The 26,313-nt window shown below is 46.8% G+C and overlaps 1 protein-coding gene across 1 annotated transcript in view; it reads left to right on the forward strand.

The window, feature by feature from the left end:
* The window catches only part of LOC144116315 (tRNA (34-2'-O)-methyltransferase regulator WDR6), a 273,947-nt gene that overhangs the window by 96,610 nt on the left and 151,024 nt on the right, over positions 1-26,313 (forward strand). Inside the window, exons 11-12 of the mRNA XM_077651056.1 lie at positions 11,437-11,558; positions 21,196-21,384. Of these exons, the coding sequence (XP_077507182.1) occupies positions 11,437-11,558; positions 21,196-21,384 (311 nt within the window). The remainder of the gene's footprint in view (positions 1-11,436; positions 11,559-21,195; positions 21,385-26,313) is intronic.

Here is a 26,313-nt window from a genome sequence, read left to right on the forward strand (position 1 = left end):
TTCCTTTCCCCAAACACCAATTTTCGCTGTAGCCAGCACCAGGGGGTTGTGTTGCTTGGAGCCAGCACAAGGAGTGGCGAACATGATGGGGCACAGTCAGCATGTTGAAGCTCTCACAAGGGCAAAAATTGGGGTGCGGCGTCTTCTTTAAAAGTGGGACTCAATAGGGTCCTGAAGCATTGCCTAGGAATAACATCCCCCCATCCCCTCTTCAGAGGGATGCTTTGCCTCTTGGACAATTTAAGGAAAGGAAATGACCCTGTCTCAGTGGGCACCCCAACAGCAAAATGAATATTGCTTTTTGGAGAAAGGAAATGGAGCAGTATGTCTCACATATAGAGGGACACCTGAACTGTGGAGTAAGGGAAGGGATAAAGGAGGAAAGGAAGAAAGGTGCCGTAGTGGAGGCCCCAAACAGCTATTTTAATTTTGGCTGTTGCCAGCCGCCAGCGGATTGTGTTGTTTGGGGCCAGCACAAGGAGTGGCGAACAGGAAGGGGCACAGTCACCACGTTGAAGCTCTAACAAGGGCGAAAATTGGAGGCCACGTCTTCTTTAAGAGTGGGACTCAATAGGGTGTTGCAGCATTGCCTAGGAACAACATCCCCCCCATCCCCTGTTTGGGGGACGCCTTGCTTGGAAGACAATTTAAGCAAAGTAAATGACCCTGTCTCATGGGCACCCCTGGGCACCTCAACAGCAAAATGAAAATTGCTTTTTGGGGAAAGGAAATGTTGCAGTATCTGTTTCATATATAGGAGGACACCTGGAACAGCTGAACTATGCAGTAAGACAAAGATAAATGAGGGAGTGAAAGAGGAAAGGAAGAAAGAGGTGCTGTAGTGGAGGCCCCCCCCCATTTCCTTTCCCCAAACAACAGTTTTCATTTTCACTGTAGCCAGCTGCCATCAAGTTGTGTTGCTTGGGGCCAGCAGTAGGAGTGGCAAACAGGATGAGGCACAGTCAGCATGTTGAAGCTTGAACAGGGGCAAAAATTGGAGGGCACTTCTTTAAGAGTGGGACTCAGTAGAGTGCTGCAGCATTGCCCCTTTTCGGGGAGCCTTGCCTGTTGACCTTGCCTCAGTGGGCACCCCAGCAGCAAAATGAAAATTGCTTTCTGGGGAAAGGAAATGGCACAGTATCTCTCTCACATATAGGGGGCACCTGAACTGTGCAGTAAGGGAAGGGATAAAGAAGGGATTGAAAAAGGAAAGGAAGAAAGAGGTGCGGTAGTGGAGGCCCCCCCCATTTTCTTTCCCCAAACCACAGTTTTCATTTTCACTGTAGCCAGTAGGTTTTGTTCCTTGGGGCCAGCACAAGTAGTGGGGAACAGGAAGGGGCAGTCAGCATGTTGAAGCTCTAATAAGGGCAAAAATTGGAGGCCACGTCTTCTTTAAGAGTGGGACTCAATAGGGTGTTGCAGCATTGCCTAGGAACAACATCCCCCCCATCCCCTGTTTGGGGGACGCCTTGCTTGGAAGACAATTTAAGCAAAGTAAATGACCCTGTCTCATGGGCACCCCTGGGCACCTCAACAGCAAAATGAAAATTGCTTTTTGGGGAAAGGAAATGTTGCAGTATCTGTTTCATATATAGGAGGACACCTGGAACAGCTGAACTGTGCAGTAAGAGAAAGGATAAATGAGGGAAAGAGGAAAGGAAGAAAGAGGTGCGGTAGTGGAGGCCCCCCCCATTTCCTTTCCCCAAACAACAGTTTTCATTTTCACTGTAGCCAGTAGGTTTTGTTCCTTGGGGCCAGCACAAGTAGTGGGGAACAGGAAGGGGCAGTCAGCATGTTGAAGCTCTAACAAGGGCGAAAATTGGAAGGTGCTTCTTCTTTAAGAGTTGGACTCAATAGGGTGTTGCAGCAATGCCTAGGAACTACATCCCCCCCATCCCCTGTTTGGGGGACGCCTTGCCTGTTGTACAACAATTTAAGCAAAGGAAATGACCCTGTCTCATGGGCACCCCTGGGCACCTCAACAGCAAAATGAAAATTGCTTTTTGGGGAAAGGAAATGTTGCAGTATCTGTTTCATATATAGGAGGACACCTGGAACAGCTGAACTATGCAGTAAGACAAAGATAAATGAGGGAGTGAAAGAGGAAAGGAAGAAAGAGGTGCTGTAGTGGAGGCCCCCCCCCATTTCCTTTCCCCAAACAACAGTTTTCATTTTCACTGTAGCCAGTAGGTTTTGTTCCTTGGGGCCAGCACAAGGAGTGGGGAACAGGAAGGGGCAGTCAGCATGTTGAAGCTCTAATAAGGGCAAAAATTGGAAGGTGCTTCTTCTTTAAGAGTTGGACGCAATAGGGTGTTGCAGCAATGCCTAGGAACTACATCCCCCCCATCCCCTGTTTGGGGGACGCCTTGCCTGTTGTACAACAATTTAAGCAAAGGAAATGACCCTGTCTCATGGGCACCCCTGGGCACCTCAACAGCAAAATGAAAATTGCTTTTTGGGGAAAGGAAATGTTGCAGTATCTGTTTAATATATAGGAGGACACCTGGAACAGCTGAACTATGCAGTAAGACAAAGATAAATGAGGGAGTGAAAGAGGAAAGGAAGAAAGAGGTGCTGTAGTGGAGGCCCCCCCCATTTCCTTTCCCCAAACAACAGTTTTCATTTTCACTGTAGCCAGTAGGTTTTGTTCCTTGGGGCCAGCACAAGTAGTGGGGAACAGGAAGGGGCAGTCAGCATGTTGAAGCTCTAACAAGGGCGAAAATTGGAAGGTGCTTCTTCTTTAGGAGTTGGACTCAATAGGGTGTTGCAGCAATGCCTAGGAACTACATCCCCCCCATCCCCTGTTTGGGGGACGCCTTGCCTGTTGTACAACAATTTAAGCAAAGGAAATGACCCTGTCTCATGGGCACCCCTGGGCACCTCAACAGCAAAATGAAAATTGCTTTTTGGGGAAAGGAAATGTTGCAGTATCTGTTTCATATATAGGAGGACACCTGGAACAGCTGAACTATGCAGTAAGACAAAGATAAATGAGGGAGTGAAAGAGGAAAGGAAGAAAGAGGTGCTGTAGTGGAGGCCCCCCCCATTTCCTTTCCCCAAACAACAGTTTTCATTTTCACTGTAGCCAGTAGGTTTTGTTCCTTGGGGCCAGCACAAGGAGTGGGGAACAGGAAGGGGCAGTCAGCATGTTGAAGCTCTAATAAGGGCAAAAATTGGAAGGTGCTTCTTCTTTAAGAGTTGGACGCAATAGGGTGTTGCAGCAATGCCTAGGAACTACATCCCCCCCATCCCCTGTTTGGGGGACGCCTTGCCTGTTGTACAACAATTTAAGCAAAGGAAATGACCCTGTCTCATGGGCACCCCTGGGCACCTCAACAGCAAAATGAAAATTGCTTTTTGGGGAAAGGAAATGTTGCAGTATCTGTTTCATATATAGGAGGACACCTGGAACAGCTGAACTATGCAGTAAGACAAAGATAAATGAGGGAGTGAAAGAGGAAAGGAAGAAAGAGGTGCTGTAGTGGAGGCCCCCCCCATTTCCTTTCCCCAAACAACAGTTTTCATTTTCACTGTAGCCAGTAGGTTTTGTTCCTTGGGGCCAGCACAAGGAGTGGGGAACAGGAAGGGGCAGTCAGCATGTTGAAGCTCTAACAAGGGCGAAAATTGGAAGGTGCTTCTTCTTTAAGAGTTGGACTCAATAGAAATGAGGGAAAGAGGAAAGGAAGAAAGAGGTGCTGTAGTGGAGGCCCCCCCCATTTCCTTTCCCCAAACAACAGTTTTCATTTTCACTGTAGCCAGTAGGTTTTGTTCCTTGGGGCCAGCACAAGGAGTGGGGAACAGGAAGGGGCAGTCAGCATGTTGAAGCTCTAACAAGGGCGAAAATTGGAAGGTGCTTCTTCTTTAAGAGTTGGACTCAATAGAAATGAGGGAAAGAGGAAAGGAAGAAAGAGGTGCTGTAGTGGAGGCCCCCCCCATTTCCTTTCCCCAAACAACAGTTTTCATTTTCACTGTAGCCAGTAGGTTTTGTTCCTTGGGGCCAGCACAAGGAGTGGGGAACAGGAAGGGGCAGTCAGCATGTTGAAGCTCTAACAAGGGCGAAAATTGGAAGGTGCTTCTTCTTTAAGAGTTGGACTCAATAGAAATGAGGGAAAGAGGAAAGGAAGAAAGAGGTGCTGTAGTGGAGGCCCCCCCCCATTTCCTTTCCCCAAACAACAGTTTTCATTTTCACTGTAGCCAGTAGGTTTTGTTCCTTGGGGCCAGCACAAGGAGTGGGGAACAGGAAGGGGCAGTCAGCATGTTGAAGCTCTAACAAGGGCGAAAATTGGAAGGTGCTTCTTCTTTAAGAGTTGGACTCAATAGAAATGAGGGAAAGAGGAAAGGAAGAAAGAGGTGCTGTAGTGGAGGCCCCCCCCATTTCCTTTCCCCAAACAACAGTTTTCATTTTCACTGTAGCCAGTAGGTTTTGTTCCTTGGGGCCAGCACAAGGAGTGGGGAACAGGAAGGGGCAGTCAGCATGTTGAAGCTCTAACAAGGGCGAAAATTGGAAGGTGCTTCTTCTTTAAGAGTTGGACTCAATAGAAATGAGGGAAAGAGGAAAGGAAGAAAGAGGTGCTGTAGTGGAGGCCCCCCCCCATTTCCTTTCCCCAAACAACAGTTTTCATTTTCACTGTAGCCAGTAGGTTTTGTTCCTTGGGGCCAGCACAAGGAGTGGGGAACAGGAAGGGGCAGTCAGCATGTTGAAGCTCTAACAAGGGCGAAAATTGGAAGGTGCTTCTTCTTTAAGAGTTGGACTCAATAGAAATGAGGGAAAGAGGAAAGGAAGAAAGAGGTGCTGTAGTGGAGGCCCCCCCCCATTTCCTTTCCCCAAACAACAGTTTTCATTTTCACTGTAGCCAGTAGGTTTTGTTCCTTGGGGCCAGCACAAGGAGTGGGGAACAGGAAGGGGCAGTCAGCATGTTGAAGCTCTAACAAGGGCGAAAATTGGAAGGTGCTTCTTCTTTAAGAGTTGGACTCAATAGAAATGAGGGAAAGAGGAAAGGAAGAAAGAGGTGCTGTAGTGGAGGCCCCCCCCCCATTTCCTTTCCCCAAACAACAGTTTTCATTTTCACTGTAGCCAGTAGGTTTTGTTCCTTGGGGCCAGCACAAGGAGTGGGGAACAGGAAGGGGCAGTCAGCATGTTGAAGCTCTAACAAGGGCGAAAATTGGAAGGTGCTTCTTCTTTAAGAGTTGGACTCAATAGAAATGATGGAAAGAGGAAAGGAAGAAAGAGGTGCTGTAGTGGAGGCCCCCCCCCATTTCCTTTCCCCAAACAACAGTTTTCATTTTCACTGTAGCCAGTAGGTTTTGTTCCTTGGGGCCAGCACAAGGAGTGGGGAACAGGAAGGGGCAGTCAGCATGTTGAAGCTCTAACAAGGGCGAAAATTGGAAGGTGCTTCTTCTTTAAGAGTTGGACTCAATAGAAATGAGGGAAAGAGGAAAGGAAGAAAGAGGTGCTGTAGTGGAGGCCCCCCCCATTTCCTTTCCCCAAACAACAGTTTTCATTTTCACTGTAGCCAGTAGGTTTTGTTCCTTGGGGCCAGCACAAGGAGTGGGGAACAGGAAGGGGCAGTCAGCATGTTGAAGCTCTAACAAGGGCGAAAATTGGAAGGTGCTTCTTCTTTAAGAGTTGGACTCAATAGAAATGAGGGAAAGAGGAAAGGAAGAAAGAGGTGCTGTAGTGGAGGCCCCCCCCATTTCCTTTCCCCAAACAACAGTTTTCATTTTCACTGTAGCCAGTAGGTTTTGTTCCTTGGGGCCAGCACAAGGAGTGGCGAACAGGAAGGAGCACAGTCAGCATGTTGAAGCTCTAACAAGGGCGAAAATTGGAAGGTGCTTCTTCTTTAAGAGTTGGACTCAATAGGGTGTTGCAGCAATGCCTAGGAACTTCATCCCCCCCATCCCCTGTTTGGGGGACGCCTTGCCTGTTGTACAACAATTTAAGCAAAGGAAATGACCCTGTCTCATGGGCACCCCTGGGCACCTCAACAGCAAAATGAAAATTGCTTTTTGGGGAAAGGAAATGTTGCAGTATCTGTTTCATATATAGGAAGACACCTGAAACACCTGAATTATGCAGTAAGACAAAGATAAATGAGGGAGTGAAAGAGGAAAGGAAGAAAGAGGTGCTGTAGTGGAGTTCCCCCCATTTCCTTTCCCCAAATAATAATTTTCATTTTCGCTGTAGCCTTTAGGTTGTGTTCCTTGGGGCCAGCACAAGGAGTGGCGAACAGGAAGGAGCACAGTCAGCATGTTGAAGCTCTCACAAGAGCAAAAATTCGTCTGCGCTTCTTCTTTAAAAGTGGGACTCAATAGGGTGCTGCAGCATTGCCTAGGATAACATCCCCCCCATCCCCTCTTCGGAGGGATGCTTTGCCTGTTGGACAATATAAGGAAAGGAAATGACCCTGTCTCAGTGGGCACCCCAACAGCAAAATGAATATTGCTTTTTGGGGAAAGGAAATGGAGCGGTATGTCTCACATATAGAGGGACACCTGAACTGTGCAGTAAGGAAAGGGGTAAAGGAGGAAAGGAAGAAAGGTGCTGGAGTGGAGGCCCCCCCTATTTCCTTTCTCCAAACAACTATTTTAATTTTCGTTGTTGCCAGCTGCATGGGGGTTGTGTTGTTTGGGGCTTTCCCCAAACAACTATTGTAATTTTCCAGCGGGTTGTGTTGTTTGGGGCCAGCAGGAGTGGCGAACAGGAAGGGGCACAGTCAGCATGTTGAAGCTTGAACAAGGGCAAAAATGGGAAGGTGCTTCGTTAAGAGTGGGACTCAATAGGGTGTTGCAGCATTGCCTAGGAACAGCATCCCTCCCATCCCCTGTTCAAGGGGGGGGACGGGACTTCTTGCCTGTTGGAAAATTTAAGGAAAGGAAATGACCCTGTGTCATGGGCACCCCAACAGCAAAATAAAAATGAAAATTGCTTTTTGGGGAAAGGAAATGTTGCAGTATCTGTTTCATATATAGGTGGGCACCTGAAACACCTGAACTGTGCAGTAAGAGAAAGGATGAATGAGGGAGTGAAAGCGGAAAGGAAGAAAGGTAGGGTAGGTAGTGGAGGTGGGCCCCTCCATTTCCTTTCCCCAAACATGAATTTTCATTTTCGCTGTAGCCAGTAGGTTGTGTTCCCTGGGGCCAGCACAAGGAATTGCAAACAAGATGGGGCACAGTCAGCATGTTGAAGCTTGAACAAGGGCAACGATTGGCACAGTCAGCATGTTGAAGCTTGAACAAGGGCAAAAATTGGAACGTGCTTCTTCTTTAAGAGTGGGACTCAATATGGTGTTGCAGCATTGCCTAGAAACATCCGCCCCATCCCCTGTTTGGGGGACTTCTTGACTGTTTGACAATTTAAGGAAAGGAAATGACCCTGTCTCATGGGCACCCCTGGGCACCCCAACAGCAAAATGAAAATTGATTTTTGGGGAAAGGAAATGGTGCAGTATCTGTCTCAGATATAGGGGTGCACCTGAAACACCTGAACTGTGCAGTAAGACAAAGATAAATGAGGGAGTGAAAGAGGAAAGGAAGAATGGTGCCATAGTGGAGGTCCCCCCCATTTCCTTTCTCCAAACACCAATTTTCATTTTCACTGTAGCCAGTAGGTTATGTTCCTTGGGGCCAGCACAAGGAATTGCAAACAAGATGGGGCACAGTCAGCATGTTGAAGCTTGAACAAGGGCAAAAATTGGAAGGTGCTTCTTCTTTAAGAGTGGGACTCAATATGGTGTTGCAGCATTGCCTAGAAACAACGTCCACCCCATCCCCTGTTTGGGGGACTTCTTGACTGTTTGACAATTTAAGGAAAGGAAATGACCCTGTCTCATGGGCACCCCTGGGCACCCCAACAGCAAAATGAAAATTGCTTTTTGGGGAATGGAAATGGTGCAGTATCTATTTCATACATAGGACATCTGAAACAGCTCAACTATGCAGTAAGAGAAAGGATGAATGAGGGAGTGAAAGAGGAAAGGAAGAATGGTGCCATAGTGGAGGTCCCCCCCATTTCCTTTCTCCAAACACCAATTTCCATTTTCGCTGTAGCCAGTAGGTTATGTTCCTTGGGGCCAGCACAAGGAATTGCAAACAGGAAGGGGCAAAGTCAGCATGTTGAAGCTTGAACAAGGGCAAAAATTGGAAGGTGCTTCTTCTTTAAGAGTGGGACTCAATATGGTGTTGCAGCATTGCCTAGGAACAACATCCCCCCATCCCCTGTTCGGGGGACTTCTTGCCTATTTGACAATTTAAGCAAAGGAAATGACCCTGTCTCATGGGCACCCCTGGGCACCCCAACAGCAAAATGAAAATTGCTTTTTGGGGAAAGGAAATGGTGCAGTATCTGTTTCATATGTAGGAGGACATCTGAAACACCTGAACTGTGCAGTAAGGGAAGGGATAAAGGAGGGATTGAAAGAACAAAATAAGAAAGAGGTGCCGTAGTGGAGCACCCCCCCTATTTCCTTTCCCCAAACACCAATTTTCATTTTCTCTGTAGCCGTGGCCAGTGGGTTGTGTTGCTTGGGGCCAGCACAAGGAGTGGCCAACAAGATGGGGCACAGTCAGCCAGCCTGTTGAAGCTTGAAGAAGGGCACAAATTGGAGGGCACTTCTTCTTTAAGAGTGGAACTGAATAGGGTGTTGCAGCATTGCCTAGGCGCAACATCCCCCCATCCCCTGTTTGGGGGACGCCTTGCCTGTTGGATGACAATTTAAGCAAAGGAAATGAACCTGTCTCAGTGGGCACCTCAACAGCAAAATGAAAATTGCTTTTTGGGGAAAGGAAATGTTGCAGTATCTGTTTCATATATAGGAGGACACCTGGAACAGCTGAACTATGCAGTAAGACAAAGATAAATGAGGGAGTGAAAGAGGAAAGGAAGAAAGAGGTGCTGTAGTGGAGGCCCCCCCCCATTTCCTTTCCCCAAACAACAGTTTTCATTTTCACTGTAGCCAGCTGCCATCAAGTTGTGTTGCTTGGGGCCAGCAGTAGGAGTGGCAAACAGGATGAGGCACAGTCAGCATGTTGAAGCTTGAACAGGGGCAAAAATTGGAGGGCACTTCTTTAAGAGTGGGACTCAGTAGAGTGCTGCAGCATTGCCCCTTTTCGGGGAGCCTTGCCTGTTGACCTTGCCTCAGTGGGCACCCCAGCAGCAAAATGAAAATTGCTTTCTGGGGAAAGGAAATGGCACAGTATCTCTCTCACATATAGGGGGCACCTGAACTGTGCAGTAAGGGAAGGGATAAAGAAGGGATTGAAAAAGGAAAGGAAGAAAGAGGTGCGGGAGGCCCCCCCCTATTTCCTTTCTCCAAACATCAATTTTCATTTTCGCTGTAGCCAGCCGCCAGGGGTTGTGTTGCTTGGGGGCCAGCACAAGGAGTGGCAAACGCGATGGGGCACAGTCTGCATGTTGAAGCTTTAACAAGGGCAAAAATTGGAGGGCGCTTCTTTAAGTGTGGGACTCAGTAGAGTGCTGCAGCATTGCCCCTTTTCGGGGAGCCTTGCCTGTTGACCTTGCCTCAGTGGGCACCCCAGCAGCAAAATGAAAATTGCTTTCTGGGGAAAGGAAATGGCACAGTATCTCTCTCACATATAGGGGGCACCTGAACTGTGCAGTAAGGGAAGGGATAAAGAAGGGATTGAAAAAGGAAAGGAAGAAAGAGGTGCGGGAGGCCCCCCCCTATTTCCTTTCTCCAAACATCAATTTTCATTTTCGCTGTAGCCAGCCGCCAGGGGTTGTGTTGCTTGGGGGCCAGCACAAGGAGTGGCAAACGCGATGGGGCACAGTCTGCATGTTGAAGCTTTAACAAGGGCAAAAATTGGAGGGCGCTTCTTTAAGTGTGGGACTCAGTAGGGTGCTGCAGCATTGCCTAGGAACACCATCCCCTGTTCGGGGGAGCCTTGCCTGTTGGACAATAAGGAAAGCAAATGACCCTGTCTCAGTGGGCACCCCTCGGCACCCCAACAGCAAAATGAAAATGAACATTGCTTTTTGGGGAAAGGAAATGGTGCAGTATCTGTCTCACATATGAGGGGACACCTGAGCTGTGCAGTAAGGGAAGGGATCAAGAAGGGATTGAAAGAGGAAAGGAAGAAAGGTGGGTAGTGGAGGCCCCCCCATTTCCTTTCCCCAAACACCAATTTTCATTTTCGATGGGGCACAGTCAGCATGTTGTAGCTTGAACAAGGGCAAAAATTGGAGGGTGCTTCTTTAAGAGTGGGACTCAATAAGGTGTTGCAGCATTGCCTAGGAACACCATCCCCTGTTTGGGGGCGGCCTTGCCTGTTGGGCAAGTTAAAGAAAGGAATTGACGCCTGTCTAGGTGGGCACTCCTGGGCACCCCTACAGCAAAATGAAAATGAGCATTGCTTTTTGGGGAAAGGAAATGGTGCAGTATCTGTCTCACATGTAGGGGGACACCTGAACTGTGCAGTAAGGGAAGGGATAAAGGAGGGAGTGAAAGAGCTAGGGTAGTGGAGGCCCCTCCCCCATTTCCTTTCCCCAAACACCAATTTTCATTTTCGCTGTAGCCCGCTGCCAGGGGGTTATGCAAAATTAAAGAAGGTGCGCTTGAAATCTCAGGAGCTATATATTTATTCTGCAGAATTCATTACTCTTTGAAACTGTACATCCGAGTAATGCACATCATTCTACACACTGTTTAAGAACTGCCGGAACACGAACTACAGGCTGATAGCCTTGCTTTTTAGCCAAATATAAGGGTAGAACGCGCTGACGTCTGTGCACGAAGCATACATTCGACAGCATGCCCAGTCTGGCTAAAGGAGAGAGCGCGGAAACGTTAATCCGTTGTTTCAGATTTCTATCATGGCAAAGGGGCTGACTATGCGGTCTTTGCGTAAAAGGTAAGAGGTAACATATAAAGGCTTGACGGTTACCACTGACTTGGGCCGAACTGGGAGCGACCGTGCATTTTCCTTCCGCGTGAAGGGCGGTGGAGTGGTGGGGCAGTGGCGAGGCCACCGAGGTGTAGCAGGAGGCGGAAACAGACCCCATTGCAGAGGCCGTAAGAAGAAAAGCCTGCTTTTCTCTAGAACGGCCGTGTAATAGCATACTGGATGTCAACATGCACTGAGACACTTGAGAAATTGTTGGGCAACATTTGCGAGGTTTTCCCGCTTGTGAAAGTGCAAATTAAAATATTCCTCACTGGGCAGTCCATCTTTGACTGAGAAGGTGTGATGTGTAGTGTGCAGCAATGTTGTGACCGTTAATTTGTTAGCGCAGATCCCTTTTGTTTGCACAGAAAAGTTTATTTACTTTTTTTGCATTGAAGGATAGGAAGTAGTTAGGGAGTGAGCATTTTCTGGAATGTGCAGTAGCTCTTCTAAGGCATATGAAGTCTGATAGTATTGCCAACATTCAGACCATCACTATTGGCTGTGCTAAGGTGTAAATTGGTGCAACTGGTGCAGGACCTGGCTCAGCCGTGACACTGTGCTGTGAATGGCATGTGCATGATGGCCGAGTGCACAGTATACGATGGGTCTGTGATGACCCTCCTGCCTATCTCAGCAGTGGGCCTAACGGAATCATGGTACGTACACCTACCACCCCTTTTCAAGTGCTGTGTCAGGCTAACACAAGTACAGAGTCTTCCAGCAAACCAGCTTTCTTAAACCAAGTTCAGTTTCTCAACTCTGCTCGGAAGGTGGCTGGTGGGGCGTTCGCATAAACTAGTGGCGTCTTCAGTTCTGACGAACAATTTGCTCGCTGCCCATGAGGCTCCTGCATCGTGTTCGTATTGCTGCATTTCTTTTACTTGAAAATTTCCTCTGGCAGCAACTACCCTCGATAAGTTTATTATATATTTGCTGTTAAGAATTCAATTGATTTAAGAATTCAAGACGAAATATTTGAAACCGAATTCAATTTAATGCAAGTGAATTCCGTGAACACGTTTTACTGTAGTGCAACATTTTTCAGTCGAGTCGTGATGCATATCAAACAAAATGATTTTATAGCCCTCTGCCACTATGGCTGTCATAAGCTTGCATGAAGTAGTTACTAATGGTTCTCATCACGTGGCCCTGCTCATGCAGAGCAAATTATTTTTCTACCTGGGAGTGACGCATATCGAACAAAATGGTTTTCATAGCCCTGCTCGGCTATCACAATAGTGAACCCCAAGGCTTAGTCATTGGTGACCATAATCACGTGACCACGTTCGAGCACTGAGCATTATTTTTTACCCTGGCATGTTGCATATCAAATGACTCAGGTGTTAAATCTCTGTTCGGCTATCAGCATGACGAGCTCGCATGATCAAATCACTTGTGATTGCGGTCACGTGACAATGTTCGAACATAGTGAACTCTTTTTCTACCCAAGCATGATGCATATCAAACGAAAGGTTTTTCATAACCCTTCTCGGCTGTCACTATGAGAAGACCGCATGACCAAGCACTAGTCAGTATAGTCGCGCAACCACGTTCGAGCACTGAGCAATATTTCTTTACCCTGGCATGTGCATATCTAACGACTCAGGTGTTAAAGCTCTGTTCGGCTATCAGCATGACGAGCTCGCATCATCAAATCACTAGTGACTGCGGTCACGTGACACTGTTCGAACGTAGTGAACTTTTTTGTACCCAGGCTCACGACTCATATCAAACAAAAGGTTTTTCGAAGCCCTTCTAGGCTGTTGCTATGAGAACACCGCATGACCAAGTCACTAGTGAGTATAGTCGCGTGACCACGTTTGAGCGCTGTGCATTATTAGTTTTACATCCAGGCATGTTGCGTATCAAACGACTCGGGTCCTAATGCGCTGTTTGGATATCAGCATGACGAAATCACTAGATATTCAAGCTAGGGGACCACGTTCGAGTGTAGTGAACTTCTTTTTTATCCAGGTATGATGCATATCAAATTAAATGTTTTTCGAAGGCCTCCTAGGCTGCCACTATAACAAGGCCACATGTCCAAGCCACAAGTGACTAACTGCGTGACCACGTTCGAGCACGGTGCATTATTTTTATACAGAGACGTGTTGCATATCAAGCGACGGGGGTATTAAAGCCCTCTTTGGCTCTCAGTGTGACGAGCTCGCACAATTAACTACTAGCGATTCCGGTCACGTGACCACGTTTGAGCGCAGTGAACTCTTTTTGTACCCAGGCATGATGCGTATTAAACACAATGGGTTCAAAAGCCCTGCTGAGATATTACAAATGTGGGAGTTCACGTCCTAGTCACTAGTGACTATTGTCTTATGACCACGTTCGAGTACAGTGCATTATTTTTCTTCCCAGGCATGTTGCATATGAAACGATACAGGTCTTATACCTCTGTCTACCGGGATTACGAGCTGGATTGATGAAATCGCTATTAATTCGGGTCACATGGCCACATTCGAGTGTAGTGAAAACTTTTTGCCCTCTGGCATGATGCATATTACACGAAATGTTTTTCTATGCCTTGCCCAGCTGTGACTACAGGATGGCCACATGACCGAGTCAGCTGTGATGATAGCCCCGTGACCACGTTCGAGCACGGTGCATTATTCTGTCCAGGCATGTTGCACATCACAGTGGTTTCCAAAGCCTTTGTCAGCTGTTGATGTGACGGGCTCACATGACAAAGTTACTAAAGATTGTGGCTACATGAACAAATGCGAAGAAAGAGCAATATTTTTACAACCAGGCTTCATGCATATCAAAGGAAATGCTTTTCAAGTACTCCTAGCCTATCACTATAATGAGAGCACATGATCTAGGCCTTAGTAATTATGGTCACGCGACTGTGTTCTAGCACACATCATTCTTCTTTTGTGCCAAATTATGACGGCTAGGTCTTCTTTGGCAAAGTATGATGATTTCATGCGATGAAGTCACTAGTGATCCCGGTCACATTACCACGATAGACATTAAGACTCTCTTTTTGTACCCAGGCGGGTTGCTGTCAAACGGAATTGTTTTCGCAGATCTGTTCTGCTATCACTTCAGAAAGCTCACGACCATATGACGTGTCGGTGGTCGAGCGTAGCCTACTCTTTTTACACTAACCCAACGCCGCCCTCCAGCCACTTCTGCCCACCTTACCCTGCAGATGATTTCTGTTGAGTGTTTCAAGCCTTCGCTTAGGTTAAAATATTCATGAGAGTAAAACCACCGAACTAATCATGGGGGTAATTTCAGCTATTTTCTCCTGATTGTCTCCTCAGATGCAAAAATTAATTTACTTAGATTGCGTGGGCAGAGCTCGCATCGGGTCTTAGAGCCAAGTGCATGAGGCATCAATTAGAGTGGTAGAGTTTTACCAAAATGTGTTGAGCGGAAAAAAGAAATAAGGAAAATAGTTACATAGGTGTGGATTAGAACAGTTTAAACCCCATTCAAGTTACTACGTTTAAAAAGTGTTTTACTGCTCCGCAAGTGGTGAAAGTATAGCGCCTCTTTCATCAAAAAATGATTCTTGTTCACGTTCTTTCACAGTAGTGGGAAGCGGCTCCTATTCCATCCAATTCACTGAGGTCAATTGTTATTCTTGCTCCTAGCTACCGGCGTTGGAGGGCCTATGTAGGTCTGGTCATCTCGCGACTTCGTTGTATGCAGCTGCTTGCCTTTTTTCAGCGTGAAAGTTAAGTGCTTGGTTTTTTTTTGTCGTCCTGCTATGACTTCGACGGATACGTGTGTTCGCTCGCTTTGTGCTATATCGGGCACAGTTGGAGTCGTAGATTTTTCCGCTGCTGCCTTCGGGAAGACGGTGTGCGAGACGAAACATCGATAGCATGCAAAGAGCCAATTTTTCATTGGAAACTGTCAAAGTGCAAAATGCTCCCCTGGTCTAGCACTGCGACGGTAGGGTATAACTATCTGTTATGCTGCTGTCATCAGATGCATATAAAAACCAGAAAGATGTCTTCTACCGACTGCATGGGAGGTTTGAGATGCAACTTTAAGGTCATGGCTTGGTAGTCTCAACACAAGAGCATGTTCCATTGTGAATTCTTTCATTTCCTTGCTCCCGCAATTGGCCTGAATGATTGTGCTCTGTGTTTATGGTGCTGAGTGAAATAATGCATGAGAATTGTTTTTACTCGCTGTGAAGACATTTTATGATCAGCGTGAACTTGTCAGTGATTTGAAGTATACTAATGCTCATGTCCCTCTGAATATTCGGCACTGCTTTCGTAACAGAGAAGGCTATAAGTTTATCTTTTGGAAGCACGATGTGAATGCTGCCTTGAACATTTGTGTTGCTTTCATTTTACTGCGAATGTAAACGATTTTTTGCACATTCAGTTTTGTAGATCTTACAGTGACGGTATACTACCCTCTTATTATTATAAATTTAAGAGAGTGCTGTAGGTCGTGTGATGGTCTGTTCTCTTCGCAAAATCTCGCGGGCTCCGATGGTATTTCTGTCTGTGTGTTAAACATCGAGCAGTCTTTAATAAGGTCAACTGTGTTACCGAAACCTTCCTGCACAAACTCCTGGGGCAAGTACTTGCTTGAACTTTTCCTGTCATTGCAAGTTCACTATCCGTATTTGTTCAATGTCCCGTAACTTTCCTTGCTTTCTCATTCTATGAACGCTTTATTTTGTTTTGTTTGGTCTCCGGACCTTTTCATCCTATTTATGAAAATGTCTGCCCCGCATGTGATCTAAAATGTAGCCTTAATTTCACTGGGAAAATGAGAGCTATTCACAGCACTTTAATACCATTCATGCGCAGCAGGAAACTAGCTCGTCCTCTGCACGTGCAAAATTTACACTTGTCCCGTTGGTCAGTTCAGCTACCTCTTGTGGCATCACTATTCTGAGTATCGTGTATTGGGGTTTTCAGGTAATAAATTATGCCCTTTATGAAGAAATTGCACAACTGTCTTGAGCTCAACTCAGTGAGCTCAACTCAATGGACACAATCCTGTGACAACCCATTGCTAACAAACTCTAGCACTCAGTAACAACTCCCAAGCAAGGAGCAAGAACTACGCCTATAACTGTACCTATCGGGCATTGATAGGAATAGTTTGGCCTGTTGGCACTTTGGAATTCAGCGCGACACACGTGGCGAAAAGGAAGGAAGAAGACACGACTATCTACAAATAGCGTCAATAGTCAGCACTCGTCGTTGCCTCTCTTCGTCCTTGTGTCGCACTGAACCTCGAGCCACTTCAGTGTTTTTTATTTCCCGCCATAAACACATAGCTCTAACGTAAGATTTTAATATTTATTACGGCATCACAGTTTAGCTATCCACTCATTTGGAGATCGGCAGTGAATCCGCACCATAAGCTCCATGTTACGAGCTTATAGGATTCAGTGAAAGCTACACCACCACTCTAAATATACCTTGTCAAATGTCTGATCGCCCCGTAATTTTTTTCATTAGACATGATGCATATCAAGTAACATGGCTTTTGTAGTCTTGTTAAGCTATCTCTACAATAGCTTTACACGTCCTAATTACCAGTGAACCTTGTCGCTTGAACACGTTTGAAGACAGTCCGCTGTTTTTGCACTCGAGCACGAAGCATATCAAACGATACAGTGTTTGAATCCCGTCTAGGTAATCACTATGGTGAGCTCTTAAGAGCTAATCATCAGTTACTGACGACACTGCGCTTTGTCGTAGTAAAGTGCACATTTTTTCTGGACTCACACGATGACTGCCAGACTAAATTGTTTTTGAAGTACTATTCGATTATGATTAAGTCAACTCACCATGCCTAATTGTAGTGGTTACTCGCATGTACCCGCTTTCAGCTGGTGATACCGGTTCGCCGCAGCAGTCATGAATACCGACCAAATGGCATTCGAAGGTGCGTTGACCGATAAATATAAGAAACTTGCAAGGCATTCTCTCTTAGACTGTTTGTACTAGGACAGGAGCATAGTGCCCTTGTTTTACCATGGCATTATGCATATCAAGCGAACGCCACACATATCAAGGTCACACGGCCTGATTATTAAACAACGTTGACATGTGACGCCTCACTTTTATAGCTAAAAAGTTCATTTTTGAACAATAGTTAACCATCTTACTAGTTAAAATGGTTCACTGGTTTTCTGGTGTCCACCAAGCCTGGCAGTCTCTTGCCACAAAAACCAAACTTTTACCTCAAGAATCGTATTTTTACAAATTACTTGAAGTCTTCCCTCTAACACTGGATGTAATATGCCTGGGTACAAAAAGAGTGCACTATGTTCGCACGAGATCACGTCATCAGAATAACTAGTGACTCAATCATGCAAGCTCATCATGCTCATAGCTGAAGAGATCTTGAAGAGCAACGTCATTTGACATGCAACATGCTTGGGTATAAACATAATACTCTGCTCGAACGTGGCAGGTTCTGTGCTCGAATGTGCTCTGGCGAGCCACCTATCATTAAGTCTTGTGGCCTCACAACTGTGATAGCGCAACAGGGCTTCGAAAACCATTCCCTTTGAATGCGTCGTGCCAGGGTATAGAACAGTGCTCTATGACCGAACTTGGTCAGATGACAGGTGTCACTAATGACTGCGTCATATTATATCATTACAGTTACAGCTGAACTGGGCTTCAAATACCATTTCGTTTGACATCGAACATGCTTTCTTGCTTTATGCGCTTTAATATCCCAAAGTGACAAACTATGAGGGACGCTGCAGGGGAGAGCTTTGGTAGGTTCAGCCCGCTGAGTTTAACGAGCACTCACATCACATAGTACAAGGGCCTCTAGCATTTCATCTCAATCGAAATGTGAATGCCACGGATTGAACCCGCGTCTTTCGAGTTGGCAGTCGAGCACCATAGCCAATGAACCAGCACAGTGACTTGATATGAAACATGCGTGAGTAAAAAACAACTGCACGATGTTGAAACGGCGTCATGTGGCAAAAGTCGCAAGTGTCTGGGTCATCTGTCCTCACAAAAGTGGTAGAAGAGCAGAGCTTCGAAACACTTGTTGTTCGGCTGGTTGGTAGGCCATCATACCAGAAGAACCAACGCAAAAGGACCACAGCCCTTTTGCGCTGTTTGTTCCGAGGTCAGGACTTTGAAACCCACTTCGTTTGATATGCAGCATACCTGAGTAGAAAACTAATGCACCGTGCTCGAACATGGTCTCATGGCTACATTCACTAGTGACTTGGACATGTGGACTACTTATAGGGGCAGTCGAGCAGGCCTTCGAAAAACATTTCGTTTGAAATGCATCATGCCTGGGTACAAAAAGAGTTCACTACACTCGAACGTGGTCCCCTGACCCGAATCTCTAGTGATTCCGCCCTGCGATATCGTCATGCTGATGCCCAAACAGAGCATTAGGGCCCGAGTCGTTAGATATTCAACATGCCAGGGTAGAAAAATAACGCACCATGCTCGAATGTGGTCACATGACCATAGTCACAATAACTTGGTAATGTGGCCGTCCTATAGGGAAACCTGAATAGGGCTTGAAAAACATTTTGTTTGATATGCGTCATGCCTGGGTACAAAGAGTTAACAAAGTTCATACATTGTCACGTGACCAAAATCTTACCAGTGATTCGATCACGTGATCTCGCCATGCTGATATCCATACAGAGCATTAGGACACGAGTCGTTTGATATGCAACATGCCTGGATGTAAAAATAATTCACCGTGCTCGATTGTGGTTACGTGACTATAGTCAGTAATGACTTGGTCATTCGGTCTTCTCATAGTGACAGCCGAGAAGGGCTTCGAAAAACCTTTCGTTTGATATGCATCACGCCTGGGTACAAAAAGAGTTCACTACACTCGAACATGGTCATGTGACCAGAATCACTAGTGATTCCATCGCTCGAGTTTGCCATCTCAATAGCCAAACAGAGCTTTAAGACATGAGTTGTTTTATATTCAACATGCCTGGATGTAAATCTAATGCACAGTGCTCGAACATGGTCACGCGACTATACTCACTAGTGACTGGGTCATGCAGTTTTCAAATAGTGACAGCCGAGAAAGGCTTCAAAAAACCTTTCGTTTGTTATGCATCACCCCTGGGTACAAAAAGAGCTCACTATGCTCGAACATTGTCACGTGACCGCAATCACTAGTGATTTATCATGCTGATAGCCGAACAGAGCGTTAAAACCTGAGTCATTTGATATGCAACATGCCAGGATAAAAAATAATCCTCAGAGCTCGAACGTGATCACGTGACTATACTAACTAGTGACTTTGTCATGCGGTGTTTTCATAGTAACAGTGCAGGAGGGCTTCAAAAAACCTTTCGTTTGATATGCATCATGCCTGGATACCAAAAGGGTTCACTATGTTCGAACATTGTCACGTGACCGCAATCGCTAATGATTTGATCATGCGAGCTCGTGCTGATAGCTGAACAGAGCTTTAACACCTGAGTCGTTTGGTATGCAACATGCCAGGGTAAAAAAATAATGCTCGGTGCTCGAACGTGGTCACGTGACTATATTCACTAGTGACTTGGTCATGTGGTCTTCAAATAATGACAGCCGAAAAGGGCTTTGAAAATCCTTTCCTTTGATATGCATCACGGGTATGAAAAGAGTTCACTACGCTCGAGCATTGTCACGTGACCGCAATCACTACCGATTTGGTAATACGAGCTCGTCATGCTGTTAGCCGAAGAGAGCTTTAAAACTTGAGTTGTTTGCTATGCAACATGATTGGATGTAAAAATAATGCACCTTCCTCGGAGGTGGTCAGTGCCTATAGTCACTAGTGACTTGGTGATGTGGCTTTGTTCTAGTGACAGCCGAGCAGGCCTGTGAAAAACGTTTTGTTTGATATGTACCTTGCCTGGTTAAAAAGAGTTCACTACACTCGAACGTGGTCACGTTCAACATATCTAAACATGGCTTTAAGTCCCAATCACTTTGATATGCAACATGCCTGGGTAAAAAATAATTCGCTGTGCTAGAACGTGGTCACGTGACTATGATCACCAATGACTAAGCCTTGGGGATTCACTATTGTGATAGCCGAGCAGGGCTTCCAGTGTGTCCAGGGTGTCCAGTTTTGGTTTCTTCAGCCGATTGGTGGCTACAGCATCGAAGTTTAGATCAGGTCATGTGAGGTGGTAAAAAAAAACTACAACCACCAAGCTACTGCCTAACGTGAACAATTGTGTGAAAAGCTGTCCCACTGCCACATTCAATGTAGCTGCCACTTCCCATTGCTATTATCTGTGCTTACACTGTTCCGCAGCTCACCAGGTGCGCATCTTGTCTACGGTCATTTGTGCATAGTAGTAGGTGGTGGTGCTGCATCATTGGCTACCATGGTGGTTGAGAGGCAGGTCACATGACTACCCCCTGCACATTCCTTGCACTACCTTCGTCGTCTTTGGGAAACCATTTTTGAATATACCGAGTGAAGCCATTTTAGAACAGCGAAAACAGCATACCGAAACAAAGACTCTATCCTTGGCCAGAGACGATGTCAGAAGCATTACTAGGAAGACACTCATATGCTTGTGAATAGCTGAAGCAGCGACTGAAAACAATGAGTTCTTGAACACCTTGAACAGGAATCAAGGCTCTCTTCATCATATCTACGCAAAAAGATTAGGAACAATCCTGAAGACTATATAATCCCGCCTTCTTCTTTGACAGTCTTATTGTGAACAAGGGTCCTGTACGGGACAAGAAACGTCATTTTCGTTTGTTTTTGACTTGGTCAGTGACCCAAACTTCACCCTGTTATTATGCTTCATCCTGACCAGACGGTATTCCGTCGAACGTTAGACTAAATGAGTTCTTTTATAAAATGCCTGATATGATCTAATACATGTCCAAAAATCTTGTCATTGAAGGAGAGCAGGTATTGACATTAGTGGAGTGCCTTTGAGGTCGAAAATGCAGTGTTGTCTGTAGAAATCCTCTGAACTGAGGCCATGAAAACTGCATGCTCCAGAATGAAATGTATGGCTGCCAAACTAGTAATCAAGAACATGATAAAAACCTACAACATAAGTTTGGTTAGAACCTCAAAAGCCCCTGAATCTGCCCTTAATATCATAACCACTGACTGACTGCTGAAACATTTCGTTATAAATTATTTACCAGTGTAGGTGCATTCCATGTGGTGCATTTACTGTTTACTGACATGATGCGAACAATTATTTATAAAGAAGGAGCTCACAACCAAATTGTGGTGCCTGTGGTTCTTTATATGTCACTGTTTTTACTTCTGAAACTGACTTGGGGTGGTCATTAAACAAACATTTGACTGCAGGTTTTGTCACGAGTTCCAGATGAGGTCTCTGTGGACGACGCCGAAAGCTTCGACTTGTACGCCCAGTGTGCCCTGCCCCGTGGCAGGCAGCGTTGGGCCACTGCAGCCCTCTTTTGTGCTGGCTTGGACACTCTCTATGTTGGGGACCGCTGTGGATCTGTTCACGGCTTCTATGTCGACGAAGATGAGGTGGGCATGCTAAGCACCTTCTTTGCCTTTGTAATTGGGCAAAGGCAGCTCCAATGAGAGCAAGCACTCTCTCAGGACGGATTCCTTGTTGGTGGGTGAAACTGTCATGGTTCTCCTCACTAGTGGGAAATTGTGGACCACATTGATTAATTAAAGTGTAGGCATATGCGAATAGTGAATTTTCAGTTCGAAGTGAACGTGAAGCAAATTGTCATTTTGTTCGAATAGTTTTGAAGCAAGGCGAACATTTTCGAATCAAAGCGAATAGTTTGCACAGCACAAAATGAACATCGTTCATTTTGGGTTGGTGACTCGGCTTGTTCTGTGGTGTTTCGCGGGCATCATGGCCTAGGCTCTGCCCGGTCATAGGCACACGTATCAACTGGTGTTGAGGATGAAAGGAATTTTATGTGAGTCTTCGTTCTCCTACCACTCGACCATCTGTACGCATGCCAAACTTGGATAATCTCGAGCCATTCGAGGGAGGAGGAGACGACTGGCCCTGCTACGTGGACTGTCTAAAAACATTTTTCTTGGCGAACAACATCGTCGAAGCCAAGCGAAAGTGTGTATTCATCAGCTGCTGTGAGCAGTAAACATATGCGCTGCTGTGCAGTTTGGTCAAGCCCAACACGCCCCATGACAAAACACTGGACGAGATTCTTTCAGCTCTTGGAAACCGCTACTGCCCAAAGCCATCTGCCATTGTGCAGAGCTTCCGCTTCAACTCGTGTATTGGCGTGGAAGGTGAATCCATCAATAATTCAATAATTTTATTGCAGCGCTGAAAAGCCTTTCGGAGCATTGCAACTTCGGTGCTGAACTCGAAAACATGATCTGCGACTGTATCACGTGTGGCATAAACAACATAGACGTCCAGACAAGACTGTTAGAAAAATCGGACCTCACATTTGAGAACACCGTGCGTCTAGACCGCCCTAGCAATGGAAGCTGCAAAAAAGGGTGCAAGGGAGATAGCACAAACTAACACTAGCAGCGCTTTCTCAACTCACTGTGTCTCGTCAGATTCGTGGGGGAGGGGGAGGTGTCACTTGTTACCGCTGCGGGAATGGACACCTTGCATCCGAATGCAAGCACAGGAAGACCATTTGCAGGTACTGTCACAATTGAGGTCACTTGGCAAAGGTTTGTTATACGAGATGAAAGGACAGCCAAGCCTGGAATTACAGCCCTCCCAAGTCGTATTGGTTTTCGGCACGAAGTTCACTGTCATGGAGCAACCGGCACCCCATGAATACTGTCTGCGGTGAAGACGCCGCTACAACTTTGTCTTCCGAACTTTTGAACATGTGGCAAGTTGAAGACGTCAGTCCACCTCCTTCTTTCACCGTCACCGTTGACGTTTGCAGCAAGCCGTTCCGCATGGAGGTGGACACAGAGGCAAGTGTCTCTGTCATTGCCACATTGTGTTTCCTACAGTTTTGTCTTCAGTTCCTGTGCAGCCGTCGCAAGCATTTCTGCAAAGCTACTCCAGGAATTGAAAAAAGTTCAAGGCAAAGCTGAAGTCAGTGTACAGTTTCATGGCAAAGAGGCTGACCTTTATTTCTGACAGGAGGTAGATCACCCACTCCTAGGATGCAACTGGATGCGGGAACTGGGCATCGGCATCTCCGATGTTGAAATGAACATCCATGCACTTTCCGACATCAAACACCTAGAATCCAAGACTACGCCAAAGTGTTTGAAGAAGGCCTGGGTATGTTCAAGGGTGCTGAAGCTTCACTACGTGTTCGTTCAGATGCGCCACCAGGGTTTTCAAGCCACACCCACTGCCATATGCTTTGACAGATGGAGTCACACGAGAAATTCAAAGATTAATGAGATTCCATCCTTGTTCCAGTCAAGACAGCAAAGTGGGCTGCACCTATTGTTCCTGTGACCAAAATAAGATGCGCGAATCAGAATCTGTGCAGACTGTGGTGTCACCATAAACCCAGCAGCAACAGTGGAGCAGTACCCTGTTCCAAGGATAGAGGACCTGTGGACCATGCTTGTTGGAGGCGAGAAATTCACGAAATTAGACTTGCGAGGTCGCGTACCAGCAAGTTGTTCTTGATGAGGCCTCTAGAGAGTAGGTCACTATTTCGACGCATATAGGTTATTCCAATGCACTGGTTTCCCTTTTGGTAACTCATCTGTTCTTGCAGTATTTCAGCGTGAGAACTTGTTCAGGGGACTGCCGCATGTATAGTCTACTTTGATGACATTCTTGTTGCCGGTGCTAACGATGCTGAGCACCTACACAACCTCCGTGCTGTGCCTGGCAAACTTAAAGAACCTGGCTTGAAGTTGAAACTCGAAAAGTGCCACTTCTTTGTGCCACAAGTCGAATACCTGGGTCACATCATCAGCAGGAAAGGCCCTTCCATAAATGTTGTCAAGGTAACTGCCATTCTGCATTCTCCTGTGCCACAAGATGTCAAGGAACTTCGAAGTTTCTTGGGACTTGTCAACTTCTGTAGGCGTTTCTTACCCAATCTTTCTGCACTGCTCCGTCTGCTGCACTTGCTTCTTTGTGATGGAAAGGAGCGGGAGTGGGGACACAAACAACAGGCTGCATCACTGCATGCAAGCACCTGGTGACTGCAGCTCCAGTTCTTGTGCATTTCCACCCTGACAGGCCAGTGTGCCTCAGCTGCGATGCATCACCTTATGGCATTGGTGCAGTTCTGGTGCACAGAGCTGCTGATGGCTGAAAACATCCCATTGCTTTTGCTTTGTCATGCTTCGGCGGCGACACATTCACACAACTCACCAAACACACTGTTGTATTATGACAACCTGCCGATCCGGCAGGGGGCGTTTTTAACGGCTATTAATAAATGTGCTGCCGTGGCCGGCATAGTCATTCGGGCGCCACTGAATAACTGACATTGTCATGTCATTCCTTGGACATGACAAGTGGCGACCAGAATGAGATCTGGCGGCAAATTGGTTTAGTGTGCTGCGGGGCAAGCGCGCGCCATTAACAGGTGAAGATGGTCACCGGAAGGCTGGAACCGTTCGACGTGGACACTACCGAGTGGTCGGAGTACCAGGAGCGCACTCAGCTGTACTTCGCTGCCAATGACCTCACCGAAGAAAAGCAGAAAGCAGTATTCCTGGCAACCTGTGGGCCGACAACATATTCGCTGCTGCAAAGCTTGCTTGCGCCTACGAAGCCTGCGGATGCAACGCTCACGGCAATTTTCACAGTTTTGAGTTCCCACTTCAAGCCGAAGGTGTTGGAAGTCGTCGCAAGGTTCAAATTTTTCTCGAGGCGGAGGCATGAAAGTGAGCCTGTGAGCGACTACGTTGCGGCACTTAACAGGCTTGTGGATGACTGCAATTTTGGACAGGCGTCGCGTGACCGCATGATGAGGGATCAGGTTGTCTGTGGTATCAATGATACAGGAAGGCAGACACGCCTCCTGGAAGCCGCAAATTTAACCTTGGAATCAGCCAAGCAGTTGGTGACTGCCATTGAAGCCGCGAGGAAGGATGCAAACATGTTGTGCACGCAAGCAGCGTCGACAAGCGAGATACGGACGGCCAATTTCGTGGGACGACCGCCGAGAAGAGTTGCGGCGGGGTTTCGTGCGGTACGGTGGCAAACACTCGGCGACGCGGTGCTGGCACAGCACTAGTGTTTGCTTCAAGTGTGGGGAGCAAGGACACCTTGCAAGGGTCTGCAGCAACCCGGCGGTGGACCAGAGAAACCAGATGAGACCGTGTTCAGTGCACAAAATGGACGAGATTCCCGAGCCACAGACGGATGACACGGATGCACTTTACGACATGTGGGCGTCACAAGCGGCAGGACCTGAGCCCAAGCAGGTCAAAGTCTTCGTTAGTGGTGTACTACTGGTGATGGAATTGGACACCGGAGCCAGCGTCTTCATCATAGGTGAGGATAAGTTCAACGTCATGTTTCCTGGAGCACAGTTAGAGCACTCTGACATGAAACTGAAAAGTTATTCAGGGCAGCCCTCGGCAGTCTTGGGCAAAATTATGGCCGTTGCAAAGTTAGGAGCCCGCGAGGCAACGTTGCCACTGTTCGTGAAGGACCATGTCCGACGTTGTTGGGGAGAGACTGGATGGAAGCGTTCGCGATTACCATAACGAAACTGAAAAAGCTTAATGCAGTCTGTTCCGTGACAAGCCTCGTCAAGGAATTTGTCGACGTTTTCGCGGAGTCGCTTGGTACGTCAAAAGGCGCACAGGCCAAGATTTCACTAGAGGAAGGGGCAAAACCAAAGTTTTTTAAAGCGAGGCAGGTGCCAGTTGCACTCCGAGACAAAGTAATAGAAGAACTGCAACACATGCAAAGAGAAGGCATCGTACGCCCTGTCCGGACGTCAAGGTGGGCCACACCTGTCATGCCTGTGGTCAAACAAGGCGGCAGAGTATGCATTTGTGGTGATATTAAGGTCACCATTAACTCAGTAACGGTCAGTGAAAGCTATCCGATTCCCAGAATTGGAGAACTGTTTGCGAAACTGAGCGGCGGTGTCAAGTTCACCAAGCTTGACCTAAGGGATGCGTATCGACAAGTACAGTTGAAACCAAAGTCGCAGGAATTGGTCACAATCAATACGCTGAAATGCCTTTTCCAATTCACCAGGCTTCCATTCAGCGTAGTGTCAGCACCCGCGTTGTTTCAGCACGAAATGGACAACTTGCTGGGTGATCTGCTGCACGTTCCTGTTTACTTCTATGACATTTTGGTGACTGGCCGAACCGATGAGGATCACTGGAAGAATGTGTGCAGGGTCCTTGGATGCCTCCAGCAAGCAGGACTCCACCTGAAACTGGCCAAGTGCGAGTTCATGAAGGAAACAGTTGAGTACTTGGGCCACGTCGTTACAAGCAAAGGCCTGCAGCCGAGCTCTGAACCGATGAGGATCACTGGAAGAATGTGTGCAGGGT

Source organism: Amblyomma americanum, chromosome 1 (assembly GCF_052857255.1).
Source record: "Amblyomma americanum isolate KBUSLIRL-KWMA chromosome 1, ASM5285725v1, whole genome shotgun sequence".
Classification (NCBI taxonomy): domain Eukaryota; kingdom Metazoa; phylum Arthropoda; class Arachnida; order Ixodida; family Ixodidae; genus Amblyomma; species Amblyomma americanum.